General features: G+C 46.2%; 1 protein-coding gene across 2 annotated transcripts; it reads left to right on the top strand.

Annotated features, from left to right (window-relative positions):
• Positions 1–665: 665 nt before the first annotated feature.
• impdh2 (IMP (inosine 5'-monophosphate) dehydrogenase 2) lies at positions 666–17,734 on the top strand. 2 transcript variants are annotated; one of them, XM_060052343.1, is made up of 14 exons: positions 666–1,145; positions 7,657–7,705; positions 8,410–8,511; positions 8,950–9,024; positions 10,338–10,544; positions 11,179–11,266; positions 11,858–12,057; positions 12,621–12,711; positions 13,438–13,533; positions 14,227–14,370; positions 14,836–14,980; positions 15,602–15,745; positions 16,751–16,834; positions 17,271–17,734. In XM_060052343.1, exons 1-14 carry the CDS (start codon positions 1,048–1,050, stop codon positions 17,290–17,292), a joined length of 1,545 nt encoding a protein of 514 aa, XP_059908326.1. In that variant the 5' UTR covers positions 666–1,047; the 3' UTR covers positions 17,293–17,734. The 2 variants fall into 2 exon arrangements, with proteins under 2 accessions (XP_059908326.1, XP_059908333.1); XM_060052350.1 differs by lacking the exon at positions 666–1,145 and adding an exon at positions 2,007–2,258.
• Positions 17,735–19,286: the final 1,552 nt, after the last annotated feature.

The raw sequence follows: 19,286 nt of genomic DNA, 5'->3' as shown, positions 1-19,286 counted from the left end.
TAGTTCAGAAGATTTAAACTGCAAATCATTATGGCAATTAGGATTGTCTTAATATGTAGCCAATTCAATGGTAACTAAAGTATACGTTTCAGGATTATGTCAATGCAAACATTGTTTGTGATTGATCAATCCATTGAATTGATATAGTGACTAAACAAAATCTACATATATTTCAAGTTCAAGGAACTTTGTTTGTCACACAGGGAAAGGAAATTGGCAATGCAACAGGATTATGCATAAAAAATAAAAGGAAAAGCAACAATATCTACTGTAATCAGAACACTATTTGCATGAGAGGTATAATCCAATAAGGGATCTGTAAAAAGAATATTAAATAAACATACGTATATGCATAGTCACTATATTTACAATATATACTTAATATGTGTGCATAAGAGCTTGTTTGAGTGCGGAGGATCCTTCATAATCCTAAAGGCAATCTTCAAAGTAGATGCATTAACCCACACGGTGTGTAAGTCCTTGCCTTGTGTTGTAAACAACATATACATCGACGACCAAGTATTATGTTGACAAAATCGTGCACTGGGGTTATGGACCCAGGTGCCACGATGAATGTTATGGAAATGGCGCCATCTACCGTAGATCCATCAGTACTGATCGCCAACGAGTCGTGTGATCTGGAGTGGGCGGGGCGAGCCGGATCTGACGTCTTGAGAGAGAATTCGGGGAGGAAAATCGGTTTGACTGGAGGTACACGATACACGTGCTAGTTTACTCCTTGATACAGGCTATGAGGCCAACAAACAACTTGCAAGAAAACAAGACTGGGGACTTCATCAATTATCGGGCGTTCCCGTTCAATATCTAACTAACCACACATCCTGGGGATCCAGCCTTAGGCGGTGGTCGGGGATAGCCTATTGTGGAAGTGTGGAAGACGTCCGACCCGGAGCGTCCTGACACTGTATGCGACAACACGCAGGCGCCAAGCGACTGGGAAAGTTATCGCTGTGTCTCTCGGGCATTCGGACTTTAGCTTTTATTTAAAAAATAACTGAACTTTGAATCGGTAACGTTTCGGACGCCATGGCGGAATTCCTGATCAGCGGACAGACTGGTTACATCCCGGAGGACGGATTGACGGGCCAGCAACTGTTCAACGGGGGAGACGGGCTCACGTACAAGTAAATGGCACCCTACTTTTATGGCTTCTGCTGCTAACCTGCCAGGGTCCAGCCCGAGCGGACGGTAGCCTTAATGTCAACGGATCGGGGGACCAGTCCCCCTGCTAGAAGGCAAAATTTGACATATTTCTCATTGCTGAGGGCAGATCAAGACGTTTCCGCAGGATTGTTGGATTGTTAATGCACCCCTAATCACTCCTGTTTATAGGGGGGGGGGGGTATTTAGGCGGTCTGTGTTCTCAGATGCACGTATTTTCTGGAGCTACCCGCACCAGTACTATTCTTACAATAATCCATATTTTCAACGACCCCAATACTGGCTAACGGCGTTGCATTGTTTTTCTTTGTCAAACCTCCCCCTTACTTGTTTGACAAAACGGAGCATGGTTTTGTAGAACAGCAAATCCATTCATCCTCGGTGTAATTTATAGACCGCTGCTCCATGTGGCTTTACTCTAAATATACCACTGTATACCAACAGTTCCCTCATTTAGATCCGAACTTGTACAATGTGTTGCACAAAACTCGACCCGTACGTTCCTCGAGTCCGTATAAACATGCATCCACTCTGGACTCTGTCAGATACTAACAGTGGCGGTTCTAGAACAAGTTTACTAGGAGGGGCCAGTGATTAACCAGAGGGGCACAAAAAAAAGGCAAAAATAATAATATTTAAAGATTATAAACTATATTTTAGTTAAAAATCCTCAAACATTTAATTAGTACAAGAGTTTATAACTTCACCAGTCTGTATTTTTCTGTCAAACTATCTTAAATTGATGGAGCTTATGCCCATCATCAAAATCATGTAATCATTTATTTAATACAAGCGTGCAGGATAGGTAGGGCCATAAAGAATGAAAACGACAATACAGTTCAGGGTACAGCGTGCTGACATTGTATGCGACAACACGCAGGCGACTGGGAAAGTTATCGCTGTGTCTCTCGGGCATTTCAGACTTTTGCTTTTATTTAAAAAATAACTGAACATTGAATCGGTAACGTTTCGGACGCCATGGCGGAATTCCTGATCTGTGGACAGACTGGTTACGTCCCGGACGACGGATTGACGGGCCAGCAACTGTTCAAAGGGGAGGACGGGCTCAACTACAAGTAAATGGCACCCCTACTTTTACGGCTTCTGCTGCTAACCTGCCAGGGTCCAGCCCGAGCCGACGGTAGCCTTATGCCGCGTTTCCACTGCAGGGTGCGGAACGGATCGGATCACAAAGGTGCGGGTCGGGTCGCGTTTCCACCGCCAAAAGTGGGCGTGACCCGGACTTTGCCGTACCCGTTCCGGCCCCGTTCTCGGGACTCCTCCGTTGGGGTACCGCAAACGAGACGAGACGCCTGAAAGGGTCCCGTGAAATTCTAGCTACACCCCCCCTCCGTTGATTGGTCGACAGAATCGTCACTTCCGGGTGACGCGGGGATAAAAACAAACGAACAGTAGCCTCGAGGTATTATTCTTTACAATTAACTTGTCGCGTAAAACGCTTGCTTGGGCGAACAAGGAGGTGGAGACGTTCGTCTGCATTCTTGGGGAGGAAGACTTTTTTTACGATGTTTACGTAGCTGCCGCGGCGATCGACATCCGGCCTACCACAAAGGGTACTGTCGGCAGTGGAAACGCGACCTCGGAACTGAGCTGGGCTATACCGCCCCCTCCCTACCGCACCTTTGCGATCCGATCCGTTACGCACCCTGCAGTGGAAACGCGGCATTAATGTCAACGGATCGGGGGACCGATCCGTTGCTGAGGGCAGATCAAGAAGTTTCCGCAGGATTGTCTCCATTGGGCCTAAAAATTGTTTTTGTTTGGTTCCGGTTTCCGACCGACCCTGTCAATTTATGTGCGACCCAAATTATTTTATGAGCTTTAAAAAAATAAATATATATATATATTTTTTTTTTATGCAAACTATAATCACGTTTTGGTACAGCACCTCTTCATTCTGTACAAGGAGGATATACAAGGATTTTTAAATGAAAACAACCTACCTATCATTCGCTGCCGCTGGAAAAAATAAAATAAAAAAATAAAATAAATTCCCTACCTACCCATGACCTCAACTGACAACCAACAGGAATCAAACATTGTTTTTTTTTTTAGGCCTTGGATTGTTAATGCATCCCTAATCACTCCTGTTTATACCGGGGGTGGGGGGGGGGGGGTATTTAGGCGGTCTGTGTTCTCAGATGCACGTATTTTCTGGAGCTACCCGCACCAGTACTATTCTTACAATAATCCATATTTTCAACGACCCCAAAACTGGCTAACGGCGTTGCATTGTTTTTCTTTGTCAAACCTCCCCCTTACTTGTTTGACTAAACGGAGCATGGTTTTGTAGAACAAATCCAAATCCATTCATCCTCGGGTGTAATTTATGGACCGCTGCTCCATGTGGCTTTACTCTAAATATACCACTGTATACCAAGAGTTCCCACATTTAGATCCGAACTTGCACAATGTGTTGCACAAGACTCGACCCATACGTTCCTCGAGTCCGTATAAACATGCATCCACTCTGGACTCTGGACTCTGTGTCAGATGCTAGCAGTGGCGGTTCTAGAAAAAAATTACTATGGGGCCAGTGATTAACCAGAGGCAGAAAAAAAGGCACAAAAAAAAGAGATTTAAAGATTATAAACTATATTTTACTTTAAAATCCTCAAACATTTACATTGTACAAGAGTTTATAACTTCACCAGTCTGTATTTTTCTGTCAAACTATCTTAAATTGATGGAGCTTATGCCCTAAATCTAGCCTAGAAATCTAGATGCCCCTAGCGGCAGGCAGCAAATTGAATTTGCAGCCAGGGAGGTCTAGCCTTCTGTCGTCGTTTTTCGCCGCTGGAAACAGAAAATGTGAAAGGCCAATCAGATCGTGAGGGGCGGAATCGAGCCGAATGCGAGGCAAGATTACCCGATTTCCCGCTTTCCATTATCGTCGGAGCCCGAGTCGCGTCACAGTGCTTAAATTTGCATACGTGATCTGATTGGATGACGGATCCGTCGCTGCCGAAAAAGTTGAAACTTTTTCAACTTTCTGACGGCACCGAAGGCTCCAACGGAACGGACGGATCCACAATGCATTGCGCGTCCGTCCCCATTCAAAGTCAATGGGGATCAGTCAACGGACGGAGGTAGTGGGCACGGGGCGTTAGAGGTAAACAATAATGGCTGCTGCTGCTGGCGAACAGCTGTCTTTCGACCCGACTTTGGCCGCGACTCTTCAAGACTTGAAGTTATCATTTTCTTTGAGAAATGAACAAAGAACTGCACTGAAGTCTTTCCTGGAAAAGAGAGATGTATTCAGAGTTTTGCCGACCGGATACGGTAAAAGTTAGATTTTCCAACTAGCTCCGCTGGTGGGGTAACGTATGGGACTCTGCCACAGCCCGCTTGTGATTGTTGTCTCACCACTGATAGCGCTTATGGAGGACCAGTTAAAGGAGGCGGAAAAACTTGGACTCAAGTACAAAAACGGCAACAGTCGTTGGTCTCCATTCTCTCAATCCACCATTCGCAACACTTCCCCATGGAAATATCCGTCGCTCTGACTACGTCACCTTCTTCGTTGCTCTTATTGGTTTTAGCGCTATCCTATTGCGTGCAGAGGGAACTTGAAAGACAACCGTTTATCCCGCCCACAATGCCACCATACGAGACCCAATATCTTTCCGATATGGGTCTGGCTTGCCAGGCTACCCTAAATCATCAAAATCATATAATCATTTATTTTGTACAAGCGTGCAAGAGAGGTAGGGCCATAAAAAATGAAAAAAAATACAGTTCAGATTCAGAGTACAATATTCAGTGATTCAATATGAAAAAAAAAAAATTCATCTATTTATTTAATCAGTTTCAGTGTGTAGAAACTTTGTTCCCAAGAGGCTGAGCTTGTCTAAAAAGCTCAAAGAAAACGTCCCTGTTCTACTGTTCTTTCCTCATTTCATGATAGCTGCTATTAGAAGAAAAACAACGTAGGGGCTTGCATTACATTTCATTGCATAAATGCATCCCTCCCTACTTAATTAGGTCAGGTAGCCTACTACTCTTAACTCGAATCTATTTGTTATCCCAATGCAACAGCCAAAAAAGGATGAAAATACGTGGTCAACCTCACAACATTGTGTGGACCTAGCAAGGATACTGACATTTGAATACTCTCTTCTGCTTCGATTCGTTGCTTAGATATGATTACGTTTCTAAATATATTGAGACCAGACATTTACAAACTTAATTTCCTCATCAGTGTGAGGAACTACAGTAACACGGTTATATGCAAGAACAACAAGTCACTTACGAAATGAAATAGTTTTGCTTAGCTTCGACTCTTGCAATAGGAGAAATCGTGGCTCCTTTCTCCCGAGTCGCTGCGCTCTCATTCACCGAGCAGCAGCACCAGGGTGCTTGGGTGCACCGCTCTCAGTTACCCGTGTAGAACGTTGCGTCGCATTAGTTCTGTAAGATCAGTAAAATCATAATTATTTTATTTGGTCAGCACAGGGGGCCACAGGGGGATCCAGGGACATGTCTACAGGGGCACTGGCCCCCGTAGGCCCCTGTGTAGAACCGCCGTTGACTACAAGCCACAGTGGGCATGCAAAACAACCATCAAAAAAACAGTATGACTCCATAACTAGCCATCAACCACATTGTTCTTTGTTCTACTTTTGTTCATACAATTGGTCTCAATAATTAATTATCGTCCGCACCAAAAAATGTATCTCTCTATGATTAAATCTTTAGCCAAAGTTCAAGTGACTTTACCAATGCGACACCTCTTTAGTATGTATTATTCATTTTAACAAGTATGTCTTGTCTATATAAAATTAATTCTGTGATCCTTAAATCGTGCACGATTATGAATTACACTCTTCACGTTCATGCGAAATGAACCGCAACCCTCAGCAAATCGGCTCCCACCTTTCAAACGGGAGAATCTTGCGTGTGCTTGCAGAGGTTGTGTCGTTTTTAGATGCCCTGCAGCTCGCTGCTTATGCATAATAGAGACCAACCTGATGTGATTCATTTCTTCTGTATCCAACACAACCAGGTTAGAGATTTCTGGTGCTCAGACACCCTGGGGACTAGTGCCGGGGACCATGCATGGGAAGGGAAAGTAGGCAGGTGAAGTAGCTAGGTTGAATGTGTTTAAATGGGTTCATTGTAGGCCTGTATTAGAACACAGCCAGCATAGGTAGTTTGACATTAAAGAGACCCTATTATACGACTTTTCTGGTCTTAATTTCTTATTAATGACTCCTATAGCGCAACCTGACACGAATCACAGCACAAAAAACGATGTAGATTTTCGGGAAACTCTTCCTCTCATCTGGGCGCTTTCAGCATTCTCTGTCAACGCTCGGTTTCGTCCTTCTCCGCCCCCTCGCCCCCCTCCTGCCAACCCCACTCAGTTGTGATTGGATTAATACCTTCCGGAAGACCTGCGAAGGGCAGTCGAGCGTGGCAGGAGTGCCTCTACGTAGATGATTTCCCGGAAAAGTGAATCGCAAACGTTGTTCCGAGTGTTTAGCGCTCTGCACAGCCTCCCCAGACTGTCAGCAGGGAATACGTCGAAATGCATGTACGTCATTATTTGACACTTTAGTATGGTTAAACATGACTATCAATCATTATAACAACGTTTATAGGTCATAAAAGTCGAAAAAGCATAATAGGTCCCCTTTAATGTCCACTTCCACTTGCTCCATTGACACTGAACCAGTACACACAGACCACCCCTGTCAGCCTTTGCAAAGTGAGGGCGATGCGGGGCCATGCACTTCCATTGCGCCCCTTTTGGTCATGGGCGAATGAATCATTGGACCGATGGCACGCCTCGTGGAGAGGCGTTTTTGGGCAGGCACCATGGGTACTGACATAACTGGTACAGTACCCATGGCGTCCATCAGTTCAGCTGACACGCGTGGCGTACACAGCATGGTAACGGGACACTCTTTCCCCCCCTTCTCCCCACCCTGCAAAAATCGCTCGAGAGCTTATCCCTCTCTGGGCGGTTCCTGGTCAGTCCACGAGGGTTCTATTCCTGGTCCTGGGGAAAAACATCCAGCGGGGATATTTTTACTTGTAGCATCTGTCCCGTTCCGTCCAGGTCAAAGGTCGTAGGAAAGGGTGCAAGGGATGCGTTGTTGTTGGATGAAGCTTGTTGACATCCAAAGAGACTTCTGGAGAAAACGGGCATCAAGCTTTGAAGCTTATTCCCTAAACCCGCGTCGAGATGAACACAAAATCCCCCCAAATAACCAAATACACAAACATTATCAGGTGTTAGGAAATGTAGTATTCTGCGCTCATTTGAATCAATAATTTTTTTCTTGTCGGTCTAATCAATGTCCATCAAGGTAGTGTCAAGTTTTGCCCACAATCAGTTCATTGTTAAAAAAATGACGCATTTGATTCTTTGTGTACTGTACGGATGCCATTGAGAATAATCCCACGCTTTTGGCCCTAACCTAGAGCTGTATCTCTCTGTCTCCACAGTGACGTCCTGATTCTTCCAGGGTACATCGACTTCGCCGCGGACCACGTGGTGAGTGGTACGACTGCTCCAGACGTACACCCTCTCTGTTCCAACTCGTCTGCCGTCGAGTGCTCCTTCCTCATGGCACTTGTTAGCAGGACAGCCCACGCGTTACACAGTCGAATACAAGTTCTGCTGGTTTATTGACGGTTTTATCTTGACTGCTATGACACACTTTACAACGAGCAGGAAACACAGACCGTTGGTCTTAACGCTTCGATTGTCGTACAGGGTGGCCCAGTTCTATGACCCCAATTGCTTGCTTATTTTAGCCTGGTATTGGGCCAACGTCTTAATACCAGCACAAAATAAAACACTGTCCTGTCTAGCTCAAATTGAATAAGCATGGGGGTTCAATTCCAACTGAGGCCCACACATCCCACACTTATGTTTGCACCCTACTTTGGGTAAAAGTACCCATCCAAATGGAAGCCATTTGTGGCCGCCTGCTGCTTAAATGGCCATCACGTGAAACTGTATCCGTTCTGACCTCACCAGCCTTATCTGCCATTTGATCGGGTCGATTCCGACATCATGTTTCATTGAGCATTTCATTGTTTTAGTCTGTGTATCTTGTGCACTGATGATGTCATGCGCTGTCGCAGAGTAACGGCTAGAAATCCCTGTCAGGTGGCTCGACCGAGCCCTTACAGTCTATTCCCATTTTATTGGGTGGGTTAAAACACGTTGCAACTATCCCCGCCCCCTTCCAGGACCTGACCTCAGCCCTGACCAAGAAGATCACCATGAAGACCCCCCTGGTGTCCAGTCCCATGGACACCGTCACAGAGGCCAGCATGGCCATCGCTATGGCAGTAAGTACACAGAGACCCTTGGGTGACACGGTTCAAATAATGACCCTGAAGCCGACTTTTTTTCACAGAACCCTCTCGTTTTAATCTTGCGCAAGCAATTCTGAGAACATGCACAATTTTGGGGCGGCAGTCATTCAGGAGGTAGAGCCGTTGACTTGTATCCAGCAGGTTGCACGTTCGAACCCCGGCTCCTCCTAGCGTCGACGTGTCCCTGAACAAGGCACCTAACCCTTACTGCTCCCGACGAGCTGGCGGTCAACTTGCATGGTTGACACCGCCGTTTGAGTATTAATGGTTTGTGAAAGGTGTCAAGTTCTAAGTTGCTTTGGTTAAAAGCGTCTGCTAAATGCCCCAAATCTAAATATAATTTGTAGTAGTCCCCTGTAAAGCCATAAGTGATGCGCGCACAACAAGCTCATTGGCGTTCCTTGTCTGCAGCTGACAGGAGGTATCGGATTCATCCACCACAACTGCACTCCAGAGTTCCAGGCTAACGAAGTCCGCAAAGTCAAGGTACCTATTTCGGAGCACCCATCTTTCTTTCTCCGTCACGCCATTTCTGTCTCTTTCTCTCTTTCCGTTTTCCGTTGTTTCATTGTCATTCTCGCTCACTCTCTGTCACCTTTGTCCCTTGCCCTATTACTCCCCTGTCTCTCTCTTATTTCTTATTTTGAGCACTTCTAATTAGGGCTGAACGATTGATCGAATTCAAACCGACATCGCAAGGTAATAGAAGTCTGCAATTAAAATAAATTATTGGAATCTGAAACACCAGGCCATGTGGGGTTCACTTGTACTACCCGCTACCCTCCGTTCACGTGCGAGTGTTGTAGCAGCTACCGTTGCTACAACACATGGCACTACAAACCTGTTCACCCATTCAAAAGAGAATGTCTGATGCATGCATGGCTAAAGACCCGATCACCAGTTTGTCCTGTATGATGCCATGTACCACCCGGCAGGGATCCCTGCCGGAAATGTTCCAGAGTATAACACCATATGAACGTGATTCAAAACCGCGAAATGATCAAAAGACTAAGGCGATAGAGGAGTTCACAGGGAAAGATTTGATGCCCCTCAACGGTGTGACCAAGGCCTGGTTTAAGGCTCTGGTAAAGACAGTGGATCAATGGTACAGCATGCCACAACGCACATGTTGGGGCCAGGTTGCCTCACCGGAGCTATTTTAAACACGCAGGCGGAGAGTTGCAGCGGAGCTAAAAACAGTTTTTCTCTACGACCACGTCCATGTGGTCTAGTCGCACATGTTAACATGTTACATGTTTATGACAGCGACAGGAGAGATACGTTTATATGTTCCCTGTATCCAAGGTTGTGTTGGTCAATAATCCAGAAGATGAATCGCATACTAAATCACAATCACCATATTGGTCGAAAAAACAACAACAATTTGATTATTTCCCAAATCGTTCAGCACTACTTCTAATCTACCCTGCGGTCTGACCATCTTGTGCATCATCTTTCCACGTTTTTTTCTTTGACTTTCTCTCTCCTATTCCCCTCCCGCTTTTAGCAGTGTCTATTGTCAGCCAACTCTTCCCTCCCCTCATTCTCCCTTCCACCTTCCTCCTCACTTGCCCAGTCAAGGCTTCCTTCGCCTTCCTTCGTCTCCTTTCCTTATCAAGTCATTTCCTGGAGTTGATTTGATCGCCTCCCCCTCCTCCTCCCTTTTGTCTCCTCCCCTCCATGTTTGGTTTTTCTCTCCTCCACGCCGACCTCCCACCGTTGAATCTCTCCTTCTTTCCCTACCACCTTACCCTCCCCCCCTCCTCCCCAATCTCCCTCCCTCCCTCCCCCCCCCCCAGCGCTACGAGCAGGGCTTCATCACGGACCCGGTGGTGATGAGCCCGTCTGAGCGCGTGCGGGACGTCTTTGCGGCCAAGGCGCGCCACGGCTTCTGCGGCATCCCCATCACAGACAACGGCCACATGGGCGGCAAGCTGGTCGGCATCATCTCCTCCCGGGACATCGACTTCCTCAAGGGGGAGGAGCACGACCTGCCACTCAGCCAGGTGGGCGGGGCTCATTCGGATACGGGGGGTTTCTGATTGGTTCAAAGTGGTGGTGTTAATTATTATTATTTTTTTTTAAAGTTACGTTTGTTTTGCTATCTTTTGGGCTGATGACGCCAGCTGTGAAAGCATTGATGAGTTTTTATCAGTAAGGATGTAATGATTCCACTTTTTTTTTTATTGGAAGAAAAGAGTTTGGGGGAGAAGGGCAAATACATCGGATTTTACCAACATTTTCTCTCAACTTGGGATTTTTTCCAGTAACACTGATAAAATGGGATCGATTTCCGTGTTGACCATCATACAAGACAAATTACCACGGTTAAAAAAAAGCGGTTTCGGGTTTGCAGGCTCGTTGTGTAAATGGGGTATCAGGTGGTTGTATCGTTGACGTTTCCCGAGTACATGAGCACAGTATCGCGTCCCAGTACTGGTATTTGCATCAGTGCATCCCTACTTATCAGCAACGGAGTGATATGGAAACTCTCGAGCAATATGGTTATGCTGATTTGTTGAGAGACTTTAGGAATAAGAGTTGCTCTCCGCTAATTTTGATATTATTTCTCGATCAATGTGAACAGATATTTATACTGACATAACTACTAGCTCAATCATCTCGACGTGTTTCTTTCAGGTTATGACCAAGAAGGATGATCTGGTGGTCGCTCCTGATGGAGTGACGCTTAAAGAAGCCAATGAGATTCTTCAGCGGAGCAAGAAAGGTGAGGTGGAAGCAGCCAATGGGCGTGGGTTAGGGGAGGGGGGCGGGAGTTTGGCTTCTTGCTCAGGAACTCTTTGACACTCCTGAGCCAGAAATAGAACTAGCAGGCTAGATGCTAGGATACCTCTTCATATCACTGCTAAAACAATGAGGATCGAACCAGCAACCTTCTCGTTACCAGACCCGCCCGCCCTCCCTCACTGTTTGTTGACTGTTCACTGACTGACTTGACTCTCTGTTTGGTGACTGACTTAGTGACAGATGTTGACTGACTGATTGGCTGACTGACTGTTAGTCAAACTGACTCCACTGACTCACTGTCGGATGTTTTGCTGTTGAGACATTTTGGTGACTTGTTAGTTAATCGCCCCTCTGACTGACAGTAGACACTGACGACTGACTAATTGGCTGTCCGACTGTTTGTCAGTTGACTGACTAACCGTCAGTTCCAACTCACTGTTGGATGATTTACTGTTGTCCGACTGTTATCTGACTCCCCCCGTCGACTGACCGACTGTCGACGACACCTGGCGAGTAGACCATTCGTGGCGTTAACTGAGGAAGGCCCCCTCCCTCCTCTTCCTCTCCCCAGGCAAGCTGCCCATCGTGAACGAGGCGGGCGAGCTGGTGGCCATCATCGCGCGCACGGACCTGAAGAAGAACCGCGACTTCCCGCTGGCGTCCAAGGACTCCCGCAAGCAGCTGCTGTGTGGCGCCGCCATCGGGACGCACGAGGACGACAAGTACCGGCTGGACCTGCTGGTGCAGAGCGGGGTGGACGTGATCGTACTGGTACGCCACTGGGGCTGCTGGGTTTACTACCGCAGGGCGCTACCCATGGTCCTACTGCTGGTTTATCACTGGCGTACTGCTGGTTGAACTAATGCTGGTTTGACTACTGTTGGTTTTAACGATGGTCTTACTACTGGTTTATCGTTGGCTTACTGCTGGTTTAACTAATGCTTGTTTTAACGACGGGTTTATTACTGGTTTACTGCTGGTTTAGCTGGTGTTGGTTTTAACAATGGTCTTACTACTGGTTCATCACTGGCTTACTGCTGGTTTAACTAATGCTGGTTTGACTACTGTTGGTTTTAACAATGGTCTTACTACTGGTTTATTAATGGCTTACTGCTTGATTAACTACTGATAGTTTTTCCGCTGGTTTATCACTGGCTTACTGCTCGTTTAACTGCTGTCCGTTTTTCCAATGGTTTTACTTCTTGTTTAGCGACTGTGTGTTTGGCTACTGCTGGGATGGTCAATAGTTTATCATTGGTTGTATGGCTGCTCTTACTATTGATTTAGCCAGTGATTTGCTGATGCTGACGGTGATGTCGTGCTTGTCTCTGCAGGACTCGTCGCAGGGCAACTCCATCTTCCAGATCAACATGATCAAATACATCAAGAACAAATACCCCGACCTACAGGTCATAGGAGGAAACGGTGAGACACTCACTCACGCACGCTCGCTCGCTCACTCACTCGCTCGCTCGCTCGCTCACTCACTCACTCACTCACTCACTCACTCACTCACTCACTCACTCACTCACTCACTCACTCACTCACTCACTCACTCACTCACTCTTCACTCTCTCACCACTCACTCTTCACTCTTCACTCACTACTCACTCACTCACTCACTCTTCACTTACTACTCACTCACTCACTCACTCTTCACTTACTACTCACTCACTCACTCTTCACTCACTCACTCTTCACTCACTCACTCTTCACTCACTCACTCACCCACTCACTCTTCACTCACTCACTCACTCTTCACTCACTCACTCACTCTTCACTCAATCACTCTTCACTCACTCACTCACTCCTCACTCACTCTTCACTCAATCACTCTTCACTCACTCACTCACTCCTCACTCACTCACTCTTCACTCACTCACTCACTCACTCTTCACTCACTCACTCTTCACTCTCTCACTCACTCACTCACTCTTCACTCACTCACTCACTCACAGGGTTCAGCCACAGGGCCTCACACATAATGACACATTTTTGTGTATGTCTTCAAAAAAAACCTTTTCAAGAAATGTATTTTCTTGTTGAAATATTTTCCAGTTATCTGATTCTCTCTCGCTCTCTCTCTCTCTCTCTCGCTCTCACACTCTCTCTCTCTCACTCTCTCTCTCCCCCCCCCCGCCCCTCCTCCAGTGGTTACAGCAGCGCAGGCTAAGAACCTGATAGACGCCGGCGTCGACGGACTGCGGGTCGGCATGGGCAGCGGCTCCATCTGCATCACACAGGAAGGTGAGTGACGGGCCCCGTGACCAATCACTGAGGCCCATTTCACAGACCATCTGGCAACCAAAACGGCCGACCTGAATGATATTTATATGTCGTTTTATCAATACAGCACATAGTTAAGGGATGGTAAAAATAGTCTGGTAAGGAAAAGTGATTCTAGTTTCATCCATATTCAGCTAACGAAACACAAATCCACAACATGTTGTTTTATCCAACAGTGCCCCCTAGCTGTTCTTACACCACTGTACATCACAGCCTCAAGTGGCTTATTATACGTTTACTGTCGCTAGTAAGATTTAACAAAATAATCACACAGCGGCATTAAAATTAGATTTATTGAAATCAAATCACCATTATTGTAGAAGCATAGTTCCACAATGAAGCAAAACTGTAATTTTAAAACTGCTTTGAGCCAATACAAGTCTGGGACCGCATCATTCAAATTTATTTATTGATTCATTCTGCCACTTTTCTCTTTCCACCTCCATCTCTTCCTCCCCCTTCCCCTCTCCTCCCCTCTCCTCTCCTCCCCTCTCCTCCCCTCCCCTCTCCTCTCCTCTCCTCTCCTCTCCTCTCCTCTCCTCTCCTCTCCTCCCTGCCCCTCTTCCCTCCTCCATCTCCTCCTCTCCTCTCGCCTGCCCCCCCCCCCCCCCTCCTCTCCCCCGCCCCCTCCCCTCTACTCTCCCCCCCCCCCAGTGCTGGCGTGTGGGCGGCCGCAGGCCACGGCGGTCTACAAGGTGTCGGAGTACGCGCGGCGCTTCGGCGTGCCGGTGACGGCTGACGGAGGGATCCAGACGGTGGGACACATCGCCAAGGCTGTGGCCCTGGGGGCCTCGACTGGTGGGTTGGGGGGTTAGGGTTATGAGGGCGGGCGTTGGGGATGGGGAAGACCATTTGTCGTCAAAATTGGTTTTGTGATGCATACCTCTCTGTCTGTCTGTCTGTCTGTCTGTCTGTCTGTCACTCTCTCTCTCACTGCCTCTCTCTCTCTCACTGACTCTCTATGTCTCTCTCTCTCTCTCTGTCTCTGTCTCACACTCTGTCTCTCTGTCTCTCTCTCACTGCCTCTCGGTCTCTCTATGTCTCTCTCTCACTGACTCTATGTCTCTCTCTCACTGACTATGTCTCTCTCTCTCTCTCTCTCTCTCTCTCTCTCTCTCTCTCTCTCTCTCTCTCTCTCTCTCTCTCTCTCTCTCTCTCTCTCACTGACTCTCTCTCTCTCTCTCACTGACTCTCTCTCTCTCTCACTGACTCTCTATGCCTCTCTCTCTCTCTCTCACTGACTCTCTATGTCTCTCTCTCCAGTGATGATGGGGTCTCTGCTGGCCGCCACCAACGAGGCCCCGGGGGAGTACTTCTTCTCCGACGGCATCCGGCTGAAGAAGTACCGGGGGATGGGCTCGCTGGACGCCATGGACAAGAACCTGGGCTCGCAGACGCGCTACTTCAGGTACTCACTCACTCACTCACTCACTCACTCACTCACTCACTCACTCACTCACTCACTCACTCACTACTCCTTTACACACACTCACTCACTCACTACTGCTTGCAACACACTCGCTCACTCACTACTGCTTGACACACACTCACTCACTACTGCTTGACACAAACACACGCACGCACGCACACACGCACACATATTTATCCACATTCCCAGGCAGCGTGGGTAACCAGTTCTGATGTTCTCTGGTCACGGGCAGACAGAGAGCTGCTCCCTGGAGCCCAACGTAACCCCATAGTAGGCACTGATGGCCTATTGACTGATGTAGTCAATAATCGGATTATGTATTTTCACAATTGCATTTGGTATGGAACTCGTATTGTGTCTTGTGTTTTATGTTGTAACTGTGTACTGCTGTCCATCTTGGCCAGGTCTCTGGTAAAATAGATTGTTAAGCTCAATGAGACTAACCTGGTTGAATAAAGGATATAATGATAATGGCCTGCGGTCCACCTGAGCACACAGGAACACAAACAAGACGTTTGCTTTGGTGTTGACTCCCTACAATGGAATGCCGTCATAAACTTCCTGTACATACCATTTACCTTTCCCCCCCCCCCTCCGCAGTGAGAACGATAAGATCAAGGTGGCGCAGGGCGTGTCCGGGGCTGTGAAGGACAAGGGCTCTATCCACCTGTTTGTCCCCTACCTGCTGGCTGGGATCCAGCACTCGTGCCAGGACATCGGGGCCAAGAGCCTCACCCAGCTGAGGTCAGCAAACACACGCACGCACGAACGCAAGCACGCGTCTATATATATATCTGTATAAACCCCAACATGGCTACATTAAGGATAAAGGTCACAGAGAATAGAAACATTTATTGAAAAACGCATTTCTTTGGAGGTAATAATAAGTGTGGTTTTCCTGATTAAAGGGACAATCGTATAATGATGCGTTTTAAAACGTATGTTTGAACAGTTTTTTTGTGTGACTTGATGAGTTGTAGTGAAGCCAGGGGTGTGTGTTATTAGGGCTGCCGCCATCTATCGTTTTATATTCCAGGTATATTTCCATCGCATAAAGTAACATTTCTCCTTTTTATAAAGGGCAGTTTTTTCATCTTTTTCCTTTCTGTCGTTTCCTCTGGCTAGTCTCTCGTTTCTTTTGTTGGACCGTCGCAATTTATTTCTCCCCATCCCCATTTTTCAATCCGCTCCGTTGAACCACGTCTCCCTCACACATCATGTGTCCTATGGCGTTGCACGGCTTTGCACAGTGCTACTAGGCCCCGACAATTAATCATATTCAAACTGACATTGGGATGCACTAGTAGGATATTTTTGGGGGTATTTGTTACTGTTGTTGAGTGGTGATCAGTACGATTTGTTTACAATTCAATAGTTAAATAAAGATGTAATAATATCAATCGATGCATCAATTAATCTCAACACAGGCCTGGCCTAAAGGAAAGAGCTGTTTACTTGTTAACTGGTTCCAATGTTTTGGTGGTTGGTCATACTATAGAATGATTATATTGCGTGTTTAGTGAATAATTTAGAACATTAGGAATTTTAAAAGAAAAATTGCATACTAAATCGCAATCGCAACAGTTGTCGAAATAATCGCCATTCGATTATTTCCCCAAACGTTCAGCCCTAAGCGCTACTGATAGTCTGTGTGGAACCCGGTGGGCTGAATACAGTTCCACGGGATGGTTTTTGTAGTAGTGGCGCTCTGGGAGGAACGGTTTCAACCCTGTGTTCCCTGTCCCACAGAATCATGATGTACTCTGGAGATCTAAAGTTTGAGAGGAGAACCACGTCTGCTCAGAATGAGGGAGGCGTCCACGGCCTGCACAGGTACAGACGCACACACGGCCATGTTAACACGCACAAGAAGGTGTATATTTAAACACATGCACCCACCCACCCCCACCCCCACACACACACACACACACACAGCTGTGAGACAGACAGATGGCCACTGGGGTTAAGTGGTGAGGATAATTCCCTTTTTACTATCTGATGAGCATGCATTAAATAACTACTGGTTTGAGGTAGTGTGGGATACATGGCCATGCGCACGCACACACACAGACCAATTCCTTGTTGGAGCTCTAGTTCCTATTTCTTATTCAGCACGGTCACACAGGTTCATTTGATGTGTCCCTAATACACTCAATCTCTCTCTCTCTCTCTCTCTCTCTCTCTCTCTCTCTCTGTCTCTGTCTCTGTCTCTGTCTGTGTGTGTGTGTCTCTCTCTCTCTCTGTGTGTGTGTCTGTCTCTCGCCCGCAGTTACGAGAAGCGTCTGTTTTAAGGAGCAACGGGTGCATTCGAACCGGAGCGGCCATCATGCCAACGCTGCATTATGCAAACACACGGAAAATTCTACACACCATCACACATCCACAAACTTGAATACACACACATAGTCTTGAACTCAAACAGGAGTTGTGCCTAACCCTTAATAATTCACACACGCACACCTCCTTACGCTGGCGCATTCAAAGGAGAATATGCTCCAAAATACTCATGCACATACACACATATGATTCAAGTCTTCCTATCTAGTATTCCCTATGCATTGTGAGTGTATGTGCATGTGTGTGTGAAGATCTGACTGAGGCATTATTGCCTGTGCGAGGCCTTTCATGTTCTCATTGAATTCACTCAAAAAAGACTGCAAGCTCTTCATTTCAACGAGAGAACATTAACATGAACTAAAGAAATCGAAAACAATAAAGTATTTTTCCCATTGAGTATTCTGCTGTTTTTTCACCACCTGTGTCACCCCTCACTGTGTGTCTCCTGACCTTTATTGAGTATTTTAAGGGTTTTATTTTAGTTCAATAATTGTATCCAATTTACAGACTTCCAAATCTGTTGTCCATAAATGGCAGAGCCATCCAAGGAGGATGTGAAAAATTGAGGTAATATTAAGCGATTCCATGTAAATCTTTGGTTTTGAGAAGCTTAGTGTAACTTTTAACATGGTCATTTTAGGCATATTCCATGAACTAGCAATTTACATTTTTCACTATAAGTTGAATTTTAATTTAATGTAAGAGTGCAAACTCAAAAGGCATTTTTTCCCAATACGTTCATGGTGGTGAGATGTTGAGAGACAACCAAATAACTTAAATCAAATCTTTTCTTTCTTGGGCGTGAAATTGTATCGTGTATATGTCAAAGTAAAAGTGTTTTGTCATTTGTAGAGAAAGGGGCTGCCACGTCAAAGTATTTCAATATGCATTCTGTACATTGAAATTATTTTTGACGTGGCAGGCAAAAAAAAAAGGTAGGGGGCATTATATGTTGAAAAGATATTAATTTAAAAGATACATAAATAGTAGGCCTATATATAATATAAAATAGAATAAAACAAATAATCACAAAAATACCATAGACAGTTTCACGAAAACAACTAAACAATTGTCCAAAGCAGTTATGCACTGCAACAAGGAAAATTAATATTGAATATGGAAGTGGAATGTGCCTAAAGTAGATGGGCTGATGAATATATACCTACATTTATGTTCCTCTCAACTTTATTTATATAGCACCTTTCATCGCAACATGCAGAGCAAGGTCCTTAAAATAGCAAAATTAAAACGGACAGAATGACATTAAAACCTTTAAAATGTTAAAAAATCTCAAGAGAACAGACACGGAACTAAACACATGATACGGTCTGTACGGACCACTGTTTTCTGTGCGCCTCATTATGGAGGCGGATTTTAAATTCAGATATCTTTGTCGATCAGTATGGAAAATGGTCCTCAGATGTGGCTCATTTAAGAAAAGATTACAAACGCCGTTCAACAACTCAAAGCCCAGTGTAACACTGGGAGAAGTACCGCGTGTGTGAGGTGAGCACTATGATATCAGTCCTGATCTGGGGTGATACTGACGGCAGGGAAAAGGAAGGAGTCTAGAGGGAGTTATTTTCATTCTGGTGGCCTTAGTGACAGCGACCTGATGGTAGAGGAGTAGATACTGTTATAATATGTATAGTTTTCCATACGAGCGACCTGGGTGAGGTGGAGTTTAGTAGTGGTTAACGACTCTGAGGGGTGATGAGTATTTCACGACCTTGAATGATGATGTGGGGAGAGTGGTATCGGCTGTTACCTGAGGGAGGGAGGGAGGGAGGGAGGGGCCTGATGGGATGTGGGGCCCCCAGCCCCTCCTCTCACCTGCTCTCTGGGTCCCCTGGGGGGGCCACGGCCATGGTGGAAATCCACCGGACTTTCCAGGGGCCCGGGAAGTGGTAACCGCCGGTCACGCCCGCTTGGAAACACAGATGGGTCC

This window comes from Gadus macrocephalus, chromosome 1 (assembly GCF_031168955.1).
Source record: "Gadus macrocephalus chromosome 1, ASM3116895v1".
Classification (NCBI taxonomy): domain Eukaryota; kingdom Metazoa; phylum Chordata; class Actinopteri; order Gadiformes; family Gadidae; genus Gadus; species Gadus macrocephalus.
The sequence above is the reverse complement of the archived record's forward strand: the minus strand, read 5'-3'. Positions and strand labels throughout refer to the sequence as shown.